At 31.6% G+C, this 25,359-nt stretch overlaps 3 protein-coding genes across 6 annotated transcripts; all 3 read left to right on the top strand.

The window, feature by feature from the left end:
• LOC106756321 (dnaJ protein homolog) lies at nt 1-2,582 on the top strand. The gene is made up of 6 exons (XM_014638703.2): nt 1-263; nt 452-620; nt 721-859; nt 1,392-1,668; nt 1,754-1,952; nt 2,034-2,582. The coding sequence occupies exons 1-6, from the start codon at nt 114-116 to the stop codon at nt 2,354-2,356; spliced, it is 1,257 nt and encodes a 418-aa protein (XP_014494189.1). The 5' UTR covers nt 1-113; the 3' UTR covers nt 2,357-2,582.
• Nucleotides 2,583-3,542: 960 nt separating this feature from the next.
• On the top strand, nt 3,543-8,539 carry LOC106775942 (putative phosphatidylglycerol/phosphatidylinositol transfer protein DDB_G0282179). Its single transcript, XM_014663201.2, has 4 exons — nt 3,543-3,775; nt 4,814-4,915; nt 5,194-5,354; nt 8,197-8,539. The coding sequence occupies exons 1-4, from the start codon at nt 3,673-3,675 to the stop codon at nt 8,302-8,304; spliced, it is 474 nt and encodes a 157-aa protein (XP_014518687.1). The 5' UTR covers nt 3,543-3,672; the 3' UTR covers nt 8,305-8,539.
• A 1,392-nt stretch (nt 8,540-9,931) lies between these two features.
• On the top strand, nt 9,932-14,721 carry LOC106776828. Of its 4 annotated transcripts, none has more exons than XM_014664309.2 (5): nt 9,932-10,162; nt 10,532-10,787; nt 12,079-12,299; nt 13,104-13,511; nt 14,403-14,721. In XM_014664309.2, exons 2-4 carry the CDS (start codon nt 10,547-10,549, stop codon nt 13,464-13,466), a joined length of 825 nt encoding a protein of 274 aa, XP_014519795.1. In that variant the 5' UTR covers nt 9,932-10,162; nt 10,532-10,546; the 3' UTR covers nt 13,467-13,511; nt 14,403-14,721. The 4 variants fall into 4 exon arrangements, with proteins under 4 accessions (XP_014519795.1, XP_014519801.1, XP_014519807.1 ...); XM_014664315.2 differs by having other exon boundaries at nt 10,515-10,787; nt 13,104-13,480; XM_014664321.2 differs by having other exon boundaries at nt 9,933-10,162; nt 10,559-10,787.
• The last annotated feature ends 10,638 nt before the right edge of the window (nt 14,722-25,359 follow it).

Below are 25,359 nucleotides of genomic sequence, written 5' to 3'. Positions count from 1 at the left end.
GTTTTCATATCTAGGGTGTTTCTTCTTCTCTAGTTTGTTCCGATCTAACTTTCCCTTCTCGCTGTTCTTCGCATCCTCAAACTAGGGTTTCCATTTCGATCCATTAGAGCACGATGTTTGGGAGGGCACCAAAGAAGAGCGATAACACACGCTACTACGAAATCCTCGGCGTCTCCAAAAACGCTTCACAGGATGATTTGAAGAAGGCTTACAAGAAAGCTGCCATCAAGAATCACCCCGACAAGGGCGGTGATCCCGAGAAGGTACCTTATCAGTTCTCAATTATTCCATTTCTACTCTGATCAGGGTTTAATTCCTTGATTTAGGTTTCAATTGTGAGGTTAATTAGGGGTTGTTGGTTGAATTAGGGATTAATTGCTTTCTGTCCCTGTCCTCTGTAGCTTTTATGCAAGTGAGGCTATGCTTATGTTTTTTTTGTTGTATGGTGTAGTTTAAAGAGTTGGCTCAAGCTTATGAGGTTCTGAGTGATCCTGAGAAGCGTGAGATATATGATCAGTATGGTGAAGATGCGCTTAAGGAAGGAATGGGTGGTGGCGGTGGCCATGATCCATTTGATATATTTTCATCTTTCTTTGGCGGTGGGAGTCCTTTTGGATCAGGTATGGCTATTCATTTAATGGATGTTTGTTAATTTTAATTGATTCATAATCTTATGATAAGTTTGACTGTGTGCTAATGGGGTTAAGGCTATGTGAACAGGTGGTAGTAGTCGAGGTAGGAGACAGAGGCGCGGAGAAGATGTGGTTCACCCTCTCAAGGTCTCTCTAGAGGACCTTTACCTAGGGACTTCAAAGAAGCTGTCCCTCTCTAGAAATGTCATATGCTCCAAGTGCAGTGGGTGGGTGTTTCAGAATTTGTTTGGTATTGATTATAGTAGCTTTCTTTTTTGGAAAAGTCGTTTGTATTGGATTTAGAACTATGTTATTAGTTGGTTTGGACATGATCTACTTTATATTGTTGGGAGGTTGAATGTTTTCTTTTATGAACAAATTAATTTTTAGGGACAGTTTTTGTTTTTTGATTTAATTTAGACATGGAGTGGTTTTTATTCTTTGTAGGTGCATTGAACGATTTAGTTCTTGACTCCAATTAAGTTCAAGTGAATAATGCCTTATTTGGTTTTGAGGGAAGGATGCGATTAGTGTTTGCTACTTTTTAGTCCCTCTGTGTAGGACAATGATCACCTATATAATGACTCCTTTTGTTTTCTCATTTGTGGACATGTGCCATGCATAACAAAACAACGTTTTTATATTTACTGGACTATATAAGCGGAATCATATTTATCCCGTTGGATTTTATTGTTTGCATTATGTTGTGTGTTCTATCCATGGGGTTTATTGTATTAGTTGTTTGTGAATTGTTTACAGCAAGGGTTCTAAATCCGGGGCTTCAATGAAGTGTGCTGGTTGTCAAGGAACTGGTATGAAGGTTTCTATAAGACACCTTGGTCCATCCATGATTCAACAAATGCAGCATGCTTGCAATGAATGTAAGGGTACTGGAGAAACTATCAATGATAGAGATCGCTGCCCACAATGCAAGGGAGAGAAGGTTGTGCAGGAGAAGAAAGTTCTTGAAGTAATTGTGGAAAAGGGGATGCAGAATGGGCAGAAGATTACATTCCCTGGTGAAGCTGATGAAGCGGTATGCTGTGATACTTATTGGCATTTAGTTTATGATTATTGATTACATAGTTTATCTGACGTTTAATGATTGTTTGTGTGTGCAGCCGGACACAATTACTGGGGATATTGTCTTTGTGCTTCAGCAGAAGGAGCATCCTAAATTCAGAAGAAAGGCTGAAGATCTTTTTGTTGAGCACACCTTGTCTCTCACTGAGGCTTTGTGTGGTTTCCAATTTGTCCTGACCCACTTGGATGGCCGTCAGCTTCTTATCAAATCAAATCCTGGGGAAGTTGTGAAACCTGGTACATAAATGATTCACATGTAATCCTTTTAGGTTTCTATTTATCTGTGATCATTAACTTTTGTAAGGTCTACACATGCAGATTCATACAAGGCTATTAATGACGAGGGGATGCCCATGTACCAGAGGCCATTCATGAAGGGGAAGCTTTATCTTCACTTCACTGTGGAATTCCCAGATTTTCTAAATCCTGATCAGGTTAAGGCTTTGGAAGCCGTTCTGCCCCCAAAGCAGCCTTCTCAGTTAACAGACATGGAGCTGGACGAATGTGAGGAGACCACACTTCATGATGTCAATATGGATGAGGAGTCTAGGAGGAGGCAGCAACAAGCTGCTCAGGAAGCATATGAGGAGGATGATGATATGCCTGGTGGTGCACAGAGGGTACAGTGCGCCCAACAGTAATAACTTCTGCGGAAGGAATGTAGAATCTGAATTTATGAAACTGATGATGATGATACTGTTTTGATGTTCCGTAACTGTAGCGTGGACTATGGACTAAAAAATGAGTAGCATTTTAGTAGTTGATTGTGAGAAAGTGAAACAGTAATGTGGAAAGGATAATTTTCGTTTTGCGTCCTAAATACTTCGCTTATTGTTTATTTTAAGTATTTCTGTTTCGGTTATTCAATTTTATTACCATTTCTTGAATGTGATTGCTTGCTAAAGAGTGCATTTAAGAAACTTGGCGTGGAATGGGGATAACCTTACTATTCTCACACAGAACGAAGTATCTCTGTCTGAAAGGTTTTGTCATGATTAGGAAGAGTTTTTCAATTGTATGTTTTTTGGTTTCTAAAGTATGAAGTTGGATGAGCAGTTGAAGTGGTCGAAATATGGTGGGTTGTTGTACCATAGGTCTTGACCAACAGGTTTATTGGAGTTCCAACATCATTTGCAGGGAGATGCTGATAAATAAGTAACTTTTTGTTCATTTCCTAGATTGTGCTTGAATTGAATATGTTCATTAATTAATGGATTCCTAACAGTTTAATCAGTTTTTTTTTTTTTTTTTTATTAATGATATACTAGAAGATGATATATAGAACCATCGAGGTTAAACGTTGGAGTTGAACAAATAATTTAATTAATTAAAGGAAAATCATGTTTTTTAGTTTACGAAAGTTAAAATTAAGCTTGAACGTTGCAGATTAACTTTAATATCACGTTTATAGATTTAAGTAAACTTCTTTAAATGCCTTTTTGTTAATACAAAGAAGGTTAATAAACAACTTAGATGTAGCCTCTTAGGATCTAGTTAACTAAATGAATCCATGACCTCTGTATTTTATTAGAAGACTACATCCATGCACTCCACGCGGTGCTTGTCATATGTTTATTGTAATTTATAACTCTTACGATTCAATAATGAAAAATAAAATTTATAACTTCTACGATTTAACATAACGAAATTTACATCATGCTGATATCATTATTGTTTTTATACTATTTTGGTATAACTTTTTGCACTATTTTTAAAAAAAATAAAAACTACTGTGCTAAATGTTATTTTCATTTTGGTAATTGAAAAAGGAAAAATACCCACACGCGCTCACGTGCTTTCACAGTCATATTGAACGTTGAATCTGCTGTATTCCTTGGTTCATATTGCGGGAGCCACTAATTTTGTTTAATATCTAAGCAAAACCTTGTGTTTATCGGTATTTCTCACCTCTCCTTCATCCAAGCTTTGTTCCTTGTTCACTGATTTGCACTGAGCCATGGAGTTTCACTCTCTTCCCAAACTCTACCTTATCTTTTCCTTATCCATTCTCTTCCTTTCACCTTTTCAAGCACAAGCTGCAACTAAAATCTCTTACTGCGGTACTTCGTCACTCTCTCTTTCTGTGTTGACCTTTTATTCTTATCATTTTGGTTTGATCCGTTCAGTTAAAGATAGGATTAGAAATTCAGTTTTACTTCTCTGTGTTTTAATGTTTGACTACTTCTGTTTGTTGATATTAACTTTTCATCTGTATAATGGGGTTTTTCTGTTCCCTTTCCCACAGTCCAATTGGTCCTGCAAATTTCAAAGTTTATGCGAAAATATAAACCTCTTTTTTGGGTCTTGATTTGGTTTCTGTTTGAAATCGGAACCTGTTATTTTGGACGAAGAAAAACTGCAGGAACATGCTATTATTAGGTTGAAATTTATTGAAAACAACAAAATCATGAAAGTGGTTGGCTCCTTACCACTATCTCCTCCCGTGTGCGTTTTTAAGAGGTTGATCAGTGATAAAAACTGTTTCTTAAATTTTTGTAGCATCCAAGCATATGAGCTGGCGTTGACTATACTAGCACAATTGATTCTATAGAAATGTTGCTTAAAATATTTTTGAGAAAAAAAAAACTATCGAGGAGATAAATTATCGATCAACAAGACAGAACGTGCAATGAAACCTAAACAATTTGAATGATGAAACTCAAGAAATAGAACTTTGATCCCAAAAAAAAAATCATTAAAAGGAATCAATCGTAGGATCCGCAAAACTAGATTAAACAAAGACTATATAGCAACTTTAATATTGAGATGAGTTTCATTGAATAGTGTTTAAATCTGTATGATATTTCAAGATCCATAAAATTAAGCTAAAGAGTTCATTTAAGCAACCGTATATTTTGGATGCTAGGTGAGACCTATGAAACTGTCATTTTTAATAAATTTTAGTATATATTAAGGCGTGCTTTAGTCTGAGCAAGAGCACGTATTGCTAATATTTCTCTTTATATTAATTTTTGTATCACTGTGTGATGTCATGTAGTTCTGGTAGCTTATCTGTTGTGTTTATGGTTTGTTCAGATTATTTAGATTATGGTTATCTTCTTGTGTATATTTATTTTTCCATTCAACAATCCTTGCAGATAAGAAGGCAAACTATCCTGTGAAGGTGACTGGAGTTGATATATCACCAGACCCTGTGAAGAGTGGCCATCCGGCTACCTTTAAGATCTATGCTACTTCAGGTAATACCCTTATCCTCTCTTCTTATTTGTCTAGTTTTGTTGTTTTCAAAAATTCCATCAAATTTTATTTTATCTGCATGTACATTGCATACATTTCAGCGTTGTTTTTAAACTTTAAGTATGTGTAAGCAAAATAATTTGTCTAGAGGCCTGTAATTGGCAAATGATTCAGAAGCTATCATTTATATTTTTGGCTCACTTTATTTGCTCCTTATCTCAGAGTATCACTTGTCATTTTAACAAATTACAAGTAAGATTTCTGTCTATCCTTCATGCAGGTAAATCTATCCTTGGTGGAGAGGTAGTAATTGGAGTTTCATACGTTGGGGTGCCTGTCCATACAGAAAACATTGATCTTTGTAACGAAGTGAAGTGCCCTGTTTCTAATGGCAATTTTGTGATTTCACACACCCAAACATTGCCTGTGATTACTCCACCGGTTAGTTTCATTTTATCACTATCTTACCAATGCTGATGACTTTGTAAAACTATAATCCTATCAGGAAATATAGTTTCCTTTGATTCTGGTGCTAATTTATTTTTTATGTTTGGCATCTACAAATTTGCAGTTGGTGTGTATTGCACCATCTTCTCTTTTATAGGCTTCTAACTTAAAAACTATTGCAATTTAAAGTTTTCTATGATCAAGAGAGTAATTAAATTTATCCCATTAGAATGTGAAATGTCTTGCAGTGTTACTTCCAGGAGATCTCACATGTAGTTCTTTTACACATGATTTTCTTTTCCTTTTGAAAAGTGGGTTTATTGGAGACATTCAAACTACCCTTTTTTCACATAACAAGTTTTCCTATATCTAAATGTACTTTTAAAAGTTGTCTTGTTCTCTCTCTGTGACATCACGAATCAGTCAGAAGTCATTTTGCTACCATTGAACATGCAAATAAGTGATCATTGAAATGCTATTTATATCTGTGATGGTCATGGAGACTGAGTTAACAAACCCATGTAACATATTGAATTTGAATCAATAGTCGTTATTATGCCTGTCTAAATCAGTCTCTGTTGGCTAAAAGTGTTTAAAGCGAGACCTGTGACATCAAATGTCTGTTACAGTACATGTATAAGATGGTCAATGCTCTATGATAGTTAATATTAGGCAGTGATAAGCATGTGTAGCAGAGATTATATGGTTAGACACGAGGAAAGATAAAATTAGGAACAAATGTATTTGGGGAAAGTTGAAGTATCTCCTATTGATAGATTATGTTCGGACATATGGGAAGAACAGTATAAGCTTTATCAAGAAATGTTAATCAAGTGGAAGATAATTCAATCAAAAGTGATAAAGGAATGCTGAATGAAGCTTCAGAAAAATAACCGTTAGAACATGCTTTTACTATAAAGAGTTTAACTGAACATTAGGCCTTTGTCTTTTTTATATTAAGTCATTGGTGTTCATACTTCCATCTATAGTATCTTCTAAGGTTCTTAATATTTTTTTAATTTATGAAATACTTTGCAGCTAGTCGAGCATGATTCTTTTCAAGTGGCATTTAAACTTTTAGTAGGCAAGAACAATATATGATTCATGTGCTGGATTTATTTATTTTATATAATTGTCTGAAAGGTTAGATTTGACTCAGTTGTTGGTCCCATGCACATGCAAACTATGGAGATCGGACACACCTCATAAATGGCGTGTCCCTTGTCTGACACATATCGGACACCAACGCACATACGATACTCTTATGACACACATCCGTAAAGTGTCCAATTTGAAAAACATTTTTTTTGTCTTTGACATGATTTTTACATGGCTCCAATCCAACAGAGTGTTAATAACCACAAATCTAATGATTTTCTAAAAAAATCACAAACTTCTAAACTTATTATATAAGTTTCTATTATGATTATAAAAATAAGGAACAAATCTTATATGATCACTACTTTTCACTTTTTAGATATTAGATAGATAGATTAAATTCATTTTTGTGTTAGTTGACAGTTCGAAACTAATGTGTGTATACATGCCGCGTCCCATGTCCTCTATTTTTTCAATTTAGCCCTAGCTCCGTGTCCTTATCCGTGTTGCATCTTTGTCCGTATCCGTATCTGGGCTTCATAGCGTGCAAACCTTTCTAATCTTCTAGGGATATAAGGCCTTCTTAGGCAGAAGGTGAATAATAGAATAGACTGGAGCTATAAGGATGGATGGGCACATTTATGCACTGGTGGATAGATGTAATAGAATATTAGAAGGGAAGGAGTTTCCTGCTAAAGGTAGCTAGAAGGAAGTGGTAGATGAAAATGGTAAAGTTAGAGCGGGTGCTGGGATGTTTGCTTTTCCTAAATGTCAACTGTTGTGATCTCTTTCAATGTTTCGTGTCAGGGATTTGGGGATGAAGTGTGCATTCCACATGGTGTGTCACTATGTCTAAATCTTAGAAAACTGTGATGAAATTTGGATTCAGGGAGAACAACTCGGAGAATGTCCATAACCAGAAACAGGGAAGCCAGAATTATGAATGGTATCCTTTGCCAAAGGAAAGAAAGAGAAGGCAGAGATAAAATTTTAGAGAGAGAAGTATGTTATTTTTGTCTGATTACTTTTTCAATGAGCCTACTAGGCCAAACCAAATAGTATTAGGCAGATAAAGCAATATCCGGAAAAGAGAGTCTAACAAACCACTCCACCGTATAGTGCTACATCCCCACAAAAACAATAACCCATGCAATAGAAAATAAAGCTGATGACAAAACAGAAAAATAACTAGTTATTAAGGTCAAACCACAAGATAAAAGAAAAATATTACAGCTTCGTAATTACTCTGTTCAGAATAATTTAAGTATGAATCTAAGTTCTATATTAAAAAAAAATGATAAAATTAAATATTATTGTCTGGAGGTTTTGTGTTAAAAGTGGTGTTAACTCCTTACATGAAATAAACATCTGTCACATTTATATAATCTCTTCTTAATTAATACAGCCCTCTAAAAAAAACCATCCTATTGTAACAAGAAAAAAACGTAGCTGAATGTGAAATGTGAGAGTAGCCATCTCCCACAAAAAGACAATTTTGTTTCGTTTGATGCTTGATCTGGCACTCAGGGTAATAGACACTGATAAGGTGATAATCAGCACCTATTTTGTCACTTACTGTACTGATGTTTTGGTTGGGTCCTAAGGCACAGAATAATCACGTGGTAAAATTTTCTTGAATTCTGTCTTCTTGGTTTAGTCATCTGTCTTAGACAGCAAAATTTTGTTTTGGTTAAACCTCACATTACTGAGCTCATTTCCCTCACTTTTCGTTTTGCAGGGACCTTACTCTCTGAAGATGACACTGAAGAATGATCGGGACGAGTTGTTAACTTGCATTAAGTTTAATTTTAAGATCGTTCTTGGATCTTTGGTGTCTGATATATGAAGTGTCCTTTGTATGATTGATCTGGCGAACTTCTTTGCTTCATTGTCAAGTGTTTTCATTGTAATGTGTACCGTATATCACCTTTCACCAGTCAGAATCATTTAAGGCTAAAATTCAGTGATGTCAAAGTCACTGCATGACTTTGGACTTGTGATGCTGTATAAGGTTCGTGACTGAAAATTTTATTTCTGTTTAGATTTAATTCAATTTTATAAAATTGCCTGTTGTCTAGTAAGGTATAGATAGAAAAAAAAAACTAAATTATCTTAATCAATACTAAATTATTCCATAAATAGTTGTGTAAAAAATGCATTTTTTTTTTTCTTTAGCCATCTATAATACAGCAGTAATAAAAACTTGTATTATGGAAATAATATATTCACTTTTTTTTTACCTGTTTTTCACTTAATCCAGTGTTGGAATAGTATATTCTCTTAGAAATCTCATTTTGTATTCTTTATTGTCTTATTTAAATTTTAAAAACTTACTACTACTTTTTTTTTTTTAAATTTTCTCTCTTGTTTATGCTAAATCATTGTTCATATATTATCATATTTAATATAAGTTTATTATTAACATTTTTCTTTCCCTTGATTATATCAAGTGTTGGTTTAAGCACTAACATGAAATCTTATTTAGAAAACACGAGTTTAACTTTACCACATCAACATAATGTTAATTATTTTGACCATTTAAGTGTATTATAATTATTGAGTAAATTTAGAAAGCAAGTTATTTAGCAATATCATACTTAAATAATTACACGAAAAGATAGGATAGTATAAATTAAAATTAGCACACATCAATTTACGATAAAAAGTACTATAAAAATGTCAAATTTACATTTTTAAAAAATCAAACACGCAAGTTATATAACAAATTTATCAATAAAATAACATTTTATTGATTAAACTAATTTCATGAAATAAAAATTCAAAACGTATATATCATTTAATTTCATTATAGATTAAATGACTTTTTGTTCTTTATAAATTTATGAATTTTACATATATTTCTCAGGTAAAAAAATTATGGTCTTTGAATTAAATTTTGATTTTGATATTTACTGTTTATTTAAATAGCTTAAATATATTATCATTTTTTTTAGAATTTAAATCTCCTATTTCTGCTCAAGCGCATAATATATAAAGATTAACATGCATAAGGCTTTTATTTTTTTTAGATTTGAACTTCAAATAGAAAATATTAAAAGAAAAAAAATATTAAACCCCTTATTGAACATCATTTGCTTCAAGTGGATTATATATATATATATATATATATATATATATATATATATATATATATATATTTAAAAAATACTGGTTTTTATTTAATTGTTTACATATTTCCTAATAAAATACATAAACACTAAGAAAAGAAATTTACAACAGAAAAAAGTGAGAAATTTTTTTTGAAGACTAAAAGAAAAATATATAGATTTATGGGAAACAAAAAATACAGACAACTTGTGACTGAATGTCACTGAATAATAAGAATAAAAAACACATAAAAAATTGTGATACCAAAACTGAAGAAAAAAAATATTGAGAACGTATTCAAAACTCGCAAATTTACGAAAATGTTATTTAATTCTTATATATTTTTGTTTTATTGTTGCTAAAATCTGTCTTTATTTTTTCCATGTGTATTTTGCAAATTGTGAGCAATGCTGGTAGAATTACGGGTTCTTCCTCCTTCTTGAATTAGGGTTTTCAGATTTTCATTTCACTCTCACTTCATCATCGTCGTCACCGGCAATGTCTTTTCCTTTGGATTGCTAACTGTCGAACATATCATTACATTTCCACTCTCGTTCCGTTTCGCTAGCTCGATATTCCAAGTGCTAATTGATTCGGTACGTTATATAGCTCAGTTGACATATTTTATCCTTTTTATTTTCCCGTTATTTTTCACGTTCTATACACTTGCTTGTCTTCTATGATTGATTTACTTAACTTTTTAGTTTGATTTCTTTATTCAACCCTAGGATTCTATGACTTATGTTTATTATACAGACTGATATGTCTTGATGGTTCTATTTGGGATTATGTTCCCAGTTTGTAATTATTTTGAAATATATGTATCAATTTGTTTGTGGAATGTTTCATGTGAGAGCAAGTAATCGGTACATGCATTTTTCTATATGATTGTAGTGTGGGTTATGTGGTTTAGTGATTGGTTTGGGTTTTGTGGTTTTGATGTCTCAGAGGTTGTGTTCACATAGGCGTTGTTTGTGACAATGCGACGGCAGGGGCACTATGGGGATCCATCGGCCAACACTAGTGTTGGTGGCCAGATGCATCATATGGTAGCCGGTCCAAGGGGGGAGGCCAAGTCTGGTAATTTTGAAGGACGGCTCGAAGCCTTTACTCCAGAAAGAGAGAATCCGTATGCGAATTCCAAGCCAGAGGGTCAGTGGAGATGGGAAATGGACGAATCGAAGATGTCCAATTCAATGGCATCTCGAATGTTTAGTGAAGGCAAGTATTTTTCGCTGCCACTTCACACTTGTTTATCCTTCTGTTAACCTAGCTATGTGCTGCATCTGGCTTTGCGGAAACAATCATGTTTTTGAAGTATGTCACGTGAGGGGCCCATATATCTTGAATTAGTAACTAAGTATTGTTTTTACAAGTTTTTATGATTATTTAGTATAATTTATATTTTCATTTCTTTCCATTTTTTTCATGAAATCGACAAAAATGTGGAGTCTTGAACCGTTGCTTTTTCACTAAATAAAATATAGGATCTATGATGTAGTCTTAAAGGAGAATAGTGTGTATGTATGATATATCTGCTGCTTTTTACGCTGTTGCCAGAACTAAATCACCTGATAAATGGCATAAGACAGAAAAATAACTCATGCTGCACTTGTGTACTGAATTTTGTAAAAAAATACCGAGAAAATGAAAATGCTGAATTTGAGAAAGAGTAAAGAGAAGATGAGGAAACAAAGAGATAGTAAATGAGACTATAAAGAAGACTAGGAAAAGAAGAGGAAGAGACGATATATGGTGTAGTCATAGTTATCTAAAGTATTGTGGCTTAAATATGTTTTTTGTCCTCAAAAGTATGATATTTTTTGGTTTTAATTCCTATATAAGGTTTGTTTGTTTTTAGTCCCAACATTTTAAAAAATGTGGTTTTACTTTCAGGTGAGGGACTAAAAAAGCTCATGATTTTTGTAACTTTCAATGACTAAAAATCAATATAATATAAATATATACATTTTTTTTTAATTTTGTGCGGAGAAATCTTCTCTACTAAATGAAAAAAAAAAACAGTTAAGTTCCCTGTAGATTGTGATTGTTAACCTTTCTTCTGTATTTCAATATGGAGATTTTTGTTTCTAAATTAGAAGTGAGGTATTAGCGACTCAATTGGGCAGCATAATCCTTCAGAAAACAGATTAACAATTCACGTGACTAAATTGGGAAGCATAATCCTTTTAAACGTCATCCTTTCCAATTTGCTATTAAAGGCTATAGTTATTCTTGTTCCTGGCATCCTTTCTGCAAATTTTTCTTCTTTTTCAATGAACTGACTTGAAAGTAGTACTTGATGTATAGGAGATGAATTTATTTTACTTTTGATGTCTGCTTTTGAGGAGTTCTAATTCAGCAAACATAGCGCATTTTCAGAACCTATTTTAGTTTTGAATTTTTAAAACATTAGCTTCCGTGTCTAGAAGGCCTGGTTACACAGGTTTATATTACGGAAAGAATTTTCAAACTCCTAAACAGAGGGGAACCGTTTCATGTTCTAGTGTAGGTCAAGGGGTTGATGCTTCAAAGTCCTATTTTCAAGGGCAGGGCCGGAACAACAATGATTCCAGATCTCAGGCTCATGAAGAAGATATGGATGTTGGATACGAAGGAAATCATTTATCACAAACTTTTGAAGGTCTTGAGCAGAATTTTCGTGATGACATTATTAAACTCACTAAAGAACAGAATGATGCTGAAGATGCAGAATATGCCAGACACAGAGAGGTTTGTGATAAACATAAAAATAAACATTATTAATTTGTTTGTGTTCTTGAAATACCCTTTGTTCTCTACTCTTTTTGCAACTTCTTCTGTCTTGTTTCTTTCTTTTTCCTAATAGATGTTAGACAGTTTACCTTTTTTTGAAGCTGTTAAAGATACTGTATTGAAAGTTAGAAACACACCAAGGTATCAGATACAGATCCTCTTAGAATTACGATTTACAGGGATCGAACTATGTCAATGCAAGCTTATCAACGGATTGCTATCCCCATTTATGGAAGGAAAAAATTGTTTGTAATGGATAGTTTTCTTGTAACTTGTATACCTAGGCTTTTTCCATTTGATAAACTTGAAGTCATTATGCAAATGCGAAACTGCAGTTATATACTGCTCCTTTTGCATCTAGGTTGATAAACTTGACGTGATAATGCAAAACTTCGAATGCAGCAGTTGCGTTTACTTTTGTGCATCGTTTAAACTATATGAACTTGCCCAGTGTGTTGTCTGATCGTTCTGTGACCCATTTTTATGATACTTCCTCAATATTAAATTGATGTGCAAAGTCATCTCTGCATGAGTATTCTTATTTTTTATTATTGAGTTGGGTTCTTCTCTTAGCTAACTGTGAGCACTGGGCCAGTTGTTACCTGCATCTTTCCTTGTATTTTGAATAATCTATATAACTATGTCTTGAAGCTGGATATTTGCAGCACACTGGGTGTTGCAAGGATAATCTTATTCGTGTTGAATTCTGTATATTTTTCAATTCCATTGAGCTTTAACTAAGTTCTACATATTGCTTTTCAGAAAATTAATGCAATCAATGCTCAGTATGAAGAAAAACTGGCAGCACTTCGAGCTCAGCATAGCAACCGAAGAGCTGAATTTCTTCAAAGGGAAGCACATGCTAGGCAACAACAGTACCAGCAACTCATAAGGGATCCTTACCCAAGCAGTGGCATGGCACCACCCCGAGACCCTCATGGTTTCAACAATGCGAATGCTCCAGGTGTAGGTGGAGAAGTGCAACGAGGTTATTCTGCCGATCACTTTGATCCTTACAGGGAGAGAGCTCGATTTCTTGGAGGTGGTAGAGATCAAGGATTTGAACCTAGGGGTCCATATCCTGGTGGTCGTGTCTACGACACTGGTTCACGCTACTACAATTGAGTTTTGACCCAAAGGTTTATCTCTCATTTTGGGTTTCTACTGCAGGTGAAATTATATTTGACATGATCTAATGCTTTGTCGTTTTGTCATCTTTTCATTACCCTGTTTATGGAAGTTAACTGTTATTTATATAGATCAACATTGGAGGTGCAACATTGCTGTTGTGCATTTAGATGTAGAACCGCTAGGATATTTGTTGTTTGTGCTTATGAAAGTCAATAACATAAAAAACTATGTAATACAGTATTTTATTTAATTCAACTGCATACGGAGAGATAGCATTACTCGGATAACTTGTAGCAAGCATCGATGCCAACCACACAAGAAGCATAGCAAAGCACCAAACCTTATGCTTTTGCTGCTGGTCTTCGATGTTTGTGATTCAAATAGTAAAAAAACGCTTTAAACCAAACAGATAACAAACGAGTGAACCATTTTAGTTCCTAAATGTGTCTTGTTCACACCTTGACTTTTGAAGCTAAGGAGATTATAAATAAGTTTCTACGCCTTACTATTTATCGTCATGTTGGTCACTTATAATTTCAGTCACATTTTAATTTTTAAAGTACTATGGTTGATCAATAATACTTTAGATAATCTTTTTAGTGTTTATCTTTCAGTTTTAGGACTATTGTGATTGTTATACACTTTTAGGACTAAAGTGATTTCCTGGAAAAAAAAGAAAAAACTCTAAAATCCAAGCTGGGCACAAAAGAATATAGAATGGCCTTTAAATGTTTCAATGACTCATGATAGGACATATGTTGCAGTATATCTAATGCCATAAATTTAATACCTTTATTAAGTGACTGATGTTATATTATAAATAAGCAAGTTATTGTATAAAATTGTTTGGAGGGTGAAGAATGAGCAATTCATATAATTTTTGTAGTTAAACTTATACCATAAGTCTTTTTATTCCAATTTCTTCCCCAGCCCATGTAACCGTACACACCATAGCCCTGCATGATCAGAAGGTGGGAGAAGAATGGTAGCGTTGGGGTGGACGCAATCGGAGCTCAGGCAAGGAGAATACGGCAGAAGACGATGCTTCGAACCACTCGGTGGGCCTGGATCGCGAACTTGTACAAGCCCATCAGATAGTGCTTCTTAAAGAGCTTCTTTGCGATTCCAAGAAGACTGTTGTTGCGCATTGCATCTGTTGGCACTGATTGGTTGTAGAGGGAGAACATCTTTTTAAGCTTTTTCGTTGGTTTGTTGGTTTTAATTTTTCAAGTTTACTGGTTCTGATTTTTCTTGCTACTGATTTGTTTTTCTTCTCTCTTCTGCCATTATCTCGTCTTCTCTATATAACGGTAAAATACGCGACTGTATTCTGTATAAAACACAGACTTTATTCAATGAGAAGAAAAATAAAAGAAAATATTGTATCAGAATAAGACAACCAATACATTTGCATTATTAAAGATTCTCTTTGAAATTATTGGATGTTTAGGTCAAATTTATTGCTGCTGCTATTCAAGCTAAGTTACGTTGATGGATCACATAAGTGGGTTTAAAAGAAATTAATAACGAGATTGGAGCGCGCCTGATTGCCAATTAAGTGGACAATTATGTTATCAAGAAGAAAACAAATAGCAAAATTTTCAGGGGATCTATTTTTGAGCTGGAGACCCTGAATAACCATTATAAGCTTACAATTATAGTTAGAAAAAAGAACCCAACTTCTTGCTGAACTCTTTCAAATAATTTCGAGTAAACTTGTATGTATTCTTGAATTACGAATATGTAATTTTTGTTCCATTAACCTTACAAGGTTAGTATTTGATTAGGACTCATGATAATTTGAAAAATTAACTTCATTTAGAAATATTTTCACTTCGAAATTTATATCTTCATTTGTGAATTTTATGTACGATTTAATTATTCATGAAGTTTGATCTTACTTAGAATTAATACATAATCACAGATGTAGTTTCCTATGCTTTATTACGGAGTTGTTATATATACATGTCATTAATAGTTTTTTAAATATGGAGTTTGTTAACTTGCACTACGCCTGTTTTTCAGTTGGTACATTTTTAGTGTTGCATATCGAGTTTTAGTAGACAAAAATATCCTAATATATCATTGATTTGAAGGGTATTTTAATAATTTTTATTTTCAAAACTAAAAAAAAACTGTCAAACCTTTCCTCACCTCTCTCATTTCTCTCAACTCTTTCTTTTTCATCTCTCTCACTCCAACATTTTCTCTATCATTGCTACTGTAGTCCTGAAAAAAAATCAGAAACACTAGTAGTTAAACAATTTTTTACAAAAAAATGATTTTATAATGAGTTTTCATTTCATAATTTTTGTCTTATCTAATTTTATCTAATTTTCACAAGCATAATAATATAGGAAGGCATTGATAATTGGCCTGAAAGTTTTTTTTAGAGATGACGATTCAACCTCCGCAGATGATGAAATTAGAGAGGTTAGTGAAGATGATGAAATTGAAGAGACCTTGAATGAACATTTTCCTGAAGGCGAAATGACTGAATTCTTTAAAAAGGCAATTGTTTAACAACAATGTTTTTTCAGTTGGAACTAGAGTAGAGATGATAGAGAAAATGTTGGAGTGAAAGAGATGAAAAAGAAAGGGTTGAAAGGAACGAGAGAGGTGAGCAAAGGTTTTGGGATTTCTATTTTTTAGTTGAGAATGAAAATTATTAAAATACTTTTAACTTTAAAACTTAAAATCTATGATATATTAGGGTATTTTTGTTTATTAAAACCCGCTACACATTGCTAAAATGTACTAACTGAAAAATAGGCTACCCAAATTAGTAAACTCCTATAAATATATATTTTTTTAAGTAAACTCTTAACATGCAAATAATGTAAGTCATCATTGTACAATATGGAGTTAGAAAAAGTTTCTTTTAAGAACCTTTTTTTTTACAATTTATTGAAAATGCATACGTGGTAGTTTATGATTGGTTCGTTTTAAATATTTTTTTTTAAATAAATTCAAATAGATAAATAAAATGGTAACATGTGTCTTATTGTCAAAAAATTGTTAAAAAATATTGTTAAAATATCTTGATTCAAGTAGAGTTTACGTGGAGTCTATCATCAATGCCACAGTAACTAGACTATCATTAACAATACATGAGAAGTACTTTCCATATACTACACTTTCTGCAAGAAAACACTGTCTTGTAAGTATTTCATATGATTATATTTATGGCTTTTTCTCTCATTTTGTTCTTTATATTAGAGTCTTACACACAAAACATGTCTATAATTTTTTTTTTTTTGTGAATTGACTTAAAGTTTGAACAATGGTTGTTACCATGAAGGTTATACTGCGCATTGTGTAGTGTGTGAATGAGTGTTAGTAATTTCTGAGGTGCAGTTTTGTGTAAGGTTAGGTATTGTGAAGCTAGTGAGAGGTTAGATCGTTGAGACTAACAGAGAGTTTGGTCATTGATAAGGGTTCCAATATAGTCAGTTCATGAAGAACAAGCTGGAGACATGTTGATTTTCCTGCAGATAATAATCTTGATATCTGTCAGCTTGTATTGCGCATGGAAGTGACAAATCTTACGTACATGTTCCTTTATGCTACCAGGTGCTCATTATAGAGCATCTGTCCATCTAAAACTGCTGTTCATCTTTTCAATACCTATGTTCACGCCATCAGCAAATCAAGAGAAGACAAAATCTGCAGCTGCCTATGTTTTTTTTTTTCTTCAGAAGTGTTTCTGTAAGAATAAACACAAGTCTCACATAAAATAAAAATGAAAAAATGGAATATTATATAAGAAAAAGAAATCTTTGAATTTATAATTTTAAAGTTTTTGGTTAAAAATATATTAATTTAATGTATTAAATTCATGTTTGATTGATATCATATCTTTTCAATCAATATTTTCTTAAGATCACGTGTTAATAAATATAAATAAAGAGATACTCGTGATTTTAGCTTGAGAGGAATTAAAATTTTTAATATAAAAGAATTTATATTAATAAAAGGATTATTGAGAATCCAAGTTGGAATCCAAATTTTATTTAAAATAAAAAAGAAAAAATTAAACATCATGATGTTTCGATTGAAAATGGTGTAAATTTTTTATAAGTTAAGTTCTTGTCTTATTTGTGTTATATAAATTAATTTTCTTCTCACTATGAGACTAGAAGACAAAAATGAGGATGAAATTGTGACCAGACATGTTATGATAAATAATATCTTGAAACTTTGATTTTTAACTCTGACAATCACATTGTAAAATTCTTGTAGCTGATAAGATAAGACATTGTTACTATTATTATGACTATTATCATTATTACAAAGTATAGAATACAATATATATAGCTAACAAAAGTAGCATATTCTTCTGTGATTGAATTATTAACACAAGAAGATGAATGTGTATGCATGAGAAAGATTAAACACGAAAGGCCTTGAAGAGATTGAAGGAAAAATTTGAAGGTGTGATTTGAGCAGTAGTATAGTAAGATAATGTCTGACATTTGTTAGTTTTGAGGATGATGGACCACATTTCCATATTGATGTTAAGGTGTGGCAGAAGTGTTGTAGGAAAGTACTTGAGACAGGCTTAAGGGAGGGACCATATATATAGTGATTGATAGGACTTAGGCTAAAATTCAGTAACTGCTGCCATTCATGAATTTGTCTTTGTCATTCACATTCACAGATATAAAAATTTAAATGCAAGTTTTAAATAAGACATAGAAGAAGCCACTTGTGCTACTTCACTTATTTAATATATAATGGCCTCTTTGTTATGTCCAAAATAAGAAACTGCTTCTGCTATACAATCATTTAATAATTACTTTTCAGACACTGTTTTTTTATAGAACACCACAATCTAATTTATGATTTTTAACAAATAGTTTTCTGAGAGATTATTCCATGCTAATTTTTGTTCTTACTATGATAATGGCTTGTCTGTTATGTAGTAAAAAATAGTGCTTCTGATATAAAGGAATTTAAGAATTACTTTCCATAGATTAATATTGCTGTAAGAAAACAGCATTTAATTTATGCTTTTAAAAAACTAGTTTTATTAGAGATTTTACAAGCAATTTAGGTATAGTTAACTTTGATTTTTTCTTTCTTTCAGATTTTGATTATTTTGTTACTTTAATAGTAATTTTTAAAAACAAATTATATTATAAAATATTTAAAGAATTTCATATTTTAAAAATATACAGTCAATTATTAAAATTCATTTAACACACCTAATCATTTCACATCTTGAAATAAGAAATAAGAGTAGAGATAAAAAAGAGTTCAACCTATAAAACTAGTACTTAATTCATTCGGTTTAATTCAAGCAAAGAAACTTTAATCTAATTTATTAGGTTAAATTAATTAAAATTGAGTCCTTAAATTATTGAAAAAAGTTATGTGATCTAATAATATTTATTTCAATTTACTAAATAACTAAAAATGCCTAAGCTAAAAATTACATTAGAAAGAGATGAGTGACTTTGTTTACACTTGTTCTCTCTTTCTGAAAATAAAGAAGTGGTGTCAAGACATGCTATAATGTAGTGTATATTAAACATGTTGATTTGGATGATTTTATTATGTGAACCAGAGAAGCATCACCACGGTCTCGTGTCTTAGTTCCTTTTACACTATGAATTATCTTTTTCGCGAATCTGCAAAAACCAAATCGTGAGAATCGTGCAACTGCAACAGTCATGAACCATCAAGTTCCATCATCATGCACCTGCAATCATAGATAACTCAAAACAAGAAAAACTCAGAAAAACACAAATTGAAACCTTAACTCGTAAGTTTGCAAGCTCCTCATCGCAAAACCATCAACCTCGCTGTTAATCACCAACAAAAACCAAATCGTGCTCCAAACTACATAGAAAAAGAAACCCTAATCTAAAATCCTTGTGCAATCCTCCTTCTTAGTGAGCTTAATCGCACCACCTGCAAATCGAAACCAACAAGAAATGACATTCTTGCGAGCTTCGCAAGAACCTCATCTTCTCTAGGAAACCTCACGCACTGTCTCCATTGGCTTCTTCAATTTGCAAAAAGGAAAAGACCACAAAACTCAACTCTACAATGCGCCATCATGATAGAACCAACAACCATCAGGAAACCTTCTTCATATCTGCACGGCGCAAGAATCCCCTAGAACCTTAATTTGGGTGGAATTGCCCGTCATAATTTAAATTTTATTTTCAAGTAAGAAAAGGCTTAATTGATACTAATTTACAAAATTTAAAACCAAATTGAGAGACATTTTTAAACGAGAAGACCGAATTGAGATTACTAAACAAATATAAGGACCATCTAAGAGTTTAAATCAATAAAAATTTGTATCTATTTTTATCTTCAATCTTTCTTTTTTAGTATAAAAATTTCTCATTTTTATCTTTATTAAATAATAGGTATGAATTCGCAATTTGATCATACTATCCCAAATATTAATTAAATAATCTTTTTATAAAGTAATAAAATTCAAAGAAGAAAACACATTATATTATCAATTATTTAACATAAAAAGAACATATATTTTATTTTCTTCGTTATCAAAGTAAAAAAAAAAAAAGGAAACTCTTAAAATAGAATAACTACAAGGACTTTAGTGATCTCGGTGTTTATCAAATAGTCCAACTAATAGGATGGAGAATAAAACTTTGTGTAGGAAAAAACAATTCTTCAAATAAAATAAAACTAAGAATCCGAGAAAAAAATAAAATGTTTTTTTTTTAGTTTACCAACTAAACTAAGGATTTCCACTATTGGTAAATAAATTATTTCCTGGCAAAAAAAAAAATATTAAAGAAAAAGTCAAATGTAATCTAAAAATTATATAATTTTGATAAAATTGTGATTTATGTTTTTTGAGACGTAATACCTCATTTGAACAAAATTATACAAATGAAAGCAAAAATTTAATTAAAATTGTGAAGAAAAGGAAAATACCTCTAGAACTAAAATGAACTCAGTGAATATTGAATGAATCAAATAATTAATAAAGATAATGAAAAATTATGTAACAAAAGAAGAATTTTCCAATTGTAATGAATTAAAGAAACAAAAGGAGAATAAGGAAAATACGTTAGGTTACATAATACACTAAAATTGTAATTAATTTAAAACAAAGAATGTGTATGAGAAAATGATTACTTTAACGACAAAATTAAAAACCAGCCAGTAATTACTTTGCTATTAGGACTTTTGTTACCATACATATTCAATTATAAAATATATTAATGACCGATTTCTATTATTTAAGGACCGAGTTTTTAAAATAATTTCTTTCTTATACCTATGCATAATGAATATGGAAATTCTATATAAAATTCATAACAAATCCCTAATCTGATGAGCCTATATGCAAGAATTTTCTTATTAATGATTATTTTAATGAATATCATCATACATTATATCTAAACTAGAATCTAAGTTTAATTAAAAAATAAAGTCATCTCTTTCAAAAGAGTATTTTTAAGGGTTTTTATATGTGTAGACTATCAATAGAACATAAAACTTTAGGTTTAATATTTATTTTGGTCTCTCAGTTTGTTATGTGTGTTTAAATTGGTTTTACTTTTTTCAAAAGTTCACAAATATCCTATATTTTATAAAAAAATAGTTCAAGTTAATCCTTTTTGTTTATGCGTTAAAAATGTTAAGGGTAGAGTTACTCTTCTGACCAACCTGAATGACCTGTTCAATTAGTCATTGTGCGGCAAACTCACCCAATGAGGGACTGTCACGTGGCAGTTCCCTTTCCACTCAAAATTAGAAGATTCATCACACTTTTCCTTCTTCTTCTTTAATCACTACAACCTTCATCACCATTAACCAACCACACTGAATATCGAGTCATATTGCAACCTCTATTGTAACTTATCCTTCATTATCTTTAGGTTAAAATCAATTCGTGATTTGGGATTAAAGAATATGTTAATATTGATGTTGAAATTAGATTTGTGGTTCATTGAAGATGCAAATTGAATTCTTGCAAAAAAGTAAGTGGAGTTTTGGTGAGAAAAATTGGGGACAATGAATCATGAACGATAAGAGAAGCATGAACGATATCAAGCTTTGTCGCAAAATTAAGGTACGATGCTTTCTAACATGAAATATTGAGTACACATCCATTTTTAGGAGGAATTCAGATTGACTGAATTTCAATTTCAGTGTTTCAGATTCTAAGCATTAATTATTCAGACCAGACAAAGTTCTAACTTATTTCTAATTTGTAGAACCTTATTCACTTGTATCCTTAGCTTGGGAAAATGACAATGGAGCTGGTGTAAAATAAATAAAACGACCATTTTGTAAAATTAGAGAATTTACTGAATTCAATGATTTTTTTTTCCTAGATGAAGATAACATTGTTGACCACCGATTTTTAAATTAAAAAGAAAAAACTTTAGTATAAATAATTTTTTACATTTATTTAACATTATCTTTTCTTAATTTTTCTTAATGTTATTAGTCAGATAAATTTTCAATGCATTTTTGTTTTGTTGCACTTGCCACTGAAAACAAAACATTTGGAATGACGTTTACACTTTTTTTTTTTTAGGAAATAAGAGGTCAAAACTTAGATGGAATCATATCAAAATTGTCTTCTTAAAATATGAGTTTTCAGATAAAGAAAAGAAAATTAGGACAATGATCACTATTTAAGTTTCTATTTTCTTTTTAATGAAAAGTAACATTTAATAATCAAGATAACTTTATAATTATATTGTTTAGAGTTAATAAGATAAAGTATAAATTTATTATAATTTTTATGAGAGTTGTGAAACCTTTTTGCAAATATATGGTAAAAAATATAATCTATTTTGTCAGAAACTTACTTTATTAATGCCAATTATAGACACTTTATATATATATATATATATATATATATATATATATATATATATATATATATATATATATATATATATATATATATATATATATATATTCTCTCTCCAAATTTTTTTGGTATTTTTTTTTTATTTTGTTTAGAGTCCGAAAAGACTATAATTGTTTTGTCAAAAAAATATGATTTTGGTCACCCAAAAATATAGATGTTTTAATTTTTCTTATTAAATAGATCAAATTAATTTACTTAATTTTACGCAAGGATATAAGCTTATAAAAATATAAAGAAAATATTTAATTTGTTAGTTTTTTTAAAAAAAAAAAAAAAAGAAAAGGGCCAATGTAAATGATCCGTATCTTATTTGGGTTAAAGTTTAGATGCATTATTTTGTAAGGAACGGAACGGACAAAAAACTGAGTACACATGCCATGTTGTAACTAAGACCACTATAGTGACTTTGATTAGCCGCCAACATTGACCTTTCTCAAACTTTCCTCTCCATAATAATTCATAACATTAAAATGGAGGGTCATCAAGTGGGGGAAGTGGAACTTCTCGCATCTATTATGGCTCATCAAGTCCAAATTTTTCTATATAGTTTGCAAGTTTGGAGTACCATATACAATTGTTACGGATAAAGATAGAAAGTTCATCAAGAGGAACTTAGAATGATTGTTTCAAAAGATTCACATCAAGCACGTCATGAGTTAGTAAACCATTTTCGAAAAAAACGAACAAGCTGAAACGGCTAATAAGATAATCCTTAATAAGGTAAAAAAGATGTCAAAGAAAACTAAGAGAAATTGGCTTGAGGATTGTTGGAGGTGTTGTGGACATATTGATGCATACCTTAATCCACCACTAAGGAAACCCTATATAGTCTTACCTATGGAAATGACACCCTAATACATGTTGAGATTGAAGAATTACTAACTAAGGAACGACAATATAAAGAATAAGCCAGTGTTTGACTAAGGCTTTAAATTTATTGTTGGAAGTGAGGAAAGAGCACACATACAGGAAGAAGTCACCAAGTAACGAGTATCTAAAAGGTACAACACCAAGATCTTTATCGAGTTTTCCTCGACTAAAATTGACCAAACTAACTCAATCTTATAAGTTCCTGCTAAGAACCTTCTTGGCCAAGGTAGACTTAATTTAAATATTTGTTGAGTTTTCCTCGAACAAGATCGACCAAACCAACTCAATCTTACAAGTCCCTACTAAGAACCTATTGGGCCAGGTAGACTTAGTTAAGGTCTCTGTCGATACTTCGTTGACTAAGATTGATCAAATTAGTCTTAGTTCTTATAAAAAAACAACTAAATTAAGGTAGACTGCAAATACATGGTCTTCATTGAGTTCACCTCGACCAATATCAACCAACTCACAAAGAAGTCCTTCCTAAGAAACACCACAATAAGAAGAATGCTAATGACCATGCAAAAGGACTTAGTGGACATCTAGGCGTAGGTGTCATCGTCCAACCAATACATTGTAGTGTAGGTCAAACATTATCTTCTCCTTGAGTCATGTGGACATGCATATCAAAGTGTCCTTCTTGACTCATGTGATCGTGTAGGCCGATGTGTCTTCTTCCTTGACTCACTAGTACAACTCCTAAGGTTGAAAATTTTTGAAGTCAAGGAGGAGAGTGAGTGAATGGATTTGAGAGTGAATTTATTGTTTTGTTTTTTTTAAGAGATTTGGAGGCGAGGGAGAGTGAATTTGAAGGTAAAGTGTGTGAAAATTAGCATAGAATTTGAGTGATTTGACATATAAAAAATGATTTAATCGGTAGAAATTAAAAAAATACCAAAATATCTTTAGTAGTAAAAGTAATATAAAATGATAATTGTTAATAAAGAATAAAAAAAAAAAAAATTTAACATTAAAAAAGTTTGTTTATTATTATTATTATATTTTTTATTATTATTTAACTGAATATATTCATTATATAACAATATGAAGGAAAGAGAGTCAAATAAATGATTGTGTATTCGCATACACTTCTTTGGATCCGAATACAAATTGTTGTAACCGAATACAATGTCTAGGGAATGGAATCCATGCATTGTGTGATTTCAACAAGTCTTGGAATCGAATAAGGCTTTGGTGGAATCGGTTCCAGCTCCAAGTTTCACCCCTTTGCAACCTCCATGGACACCATCTTCATCTTTAGCATCTTCAATGGACATGACTTTTCCTTCAACACTCTTAATATAACCAGGTAAATATAGTAATGGTGATGAGTTATTTTAGAATTTCATCCTAATCTATGCAGATCCGAGCAACTTCAAAGGATGTATCCCTCAAATTCACACCTTCACTCTCTACAATCAGTCCAAACGAACACATACAATCCCCATACTCTATATGATCTTTAGGTGTATTTCCAGAGTATTTTAGATATTGGCCTAGGTATCATCCTCTAAACATCACAATATTTTTTGAAAATTGTATTTTTATTTCTAAAAGAAAAAAAACTAATTTTAATTATTTAAAAGATATTAAAATAGAAACTAACTTTTTCATCTATCAAAGAAATGTTAATATTGAAGGTATAATTATTATTTTGGTAATATATAATTTTTATAATATTTTTTAAATAATTTTAGCGGTCAATTTAACTTTGCTTTAAAACAAACATTATTTTCCTTATTGGAAAAGATTAAGAATAACATTATTATAGTGCTGTAAAAACAAACAATTATGGAAAATAATTCTCATTCATTCATATGAGGTACATTTATATAAGCAATATTAACAGCTTATGCTTAAAAATAGGAAACAACTTAAAAATAGAAAACTAAATTTAAATATTTAAAACTTATTCCTAACTAAGTGCAACAATAATTTAAATTCAAATTCTATCTTCAACACTCATATCACTCATGCCCAACCTGCAAACACCCTTCCACGTCTAATATCATAGCCAAGAATCACCGTGATCTGGACGTCCTAGGATACCTTCATACACAACATTAGTTTGAGGAGAGGGGAGAGTCCAATATAGAGAGGGGATAGTTCAGTTTGAAGAGGCAAGTTTCATTGCATCCA

Source organism: Vigna radiata, chromosome 2, assembly GCF_000741045.1.
Source record: "Vigna radiata var. radiata cultivar VC1973A chromosome 2, Vradiata_ver6, whole genome shotgun sequence".
NCBI classification, from domain to species: Eukaryota; Viridiplantae; Streptophyta; class Magnoliopsida; order Fabales; family Fabaceae; genus Vigna; species Vigna radiata.
Note: the sequence above shows the minus strand (reverse complement) of the source record. Positions and strands in the feature narration are given on the sequence as shown.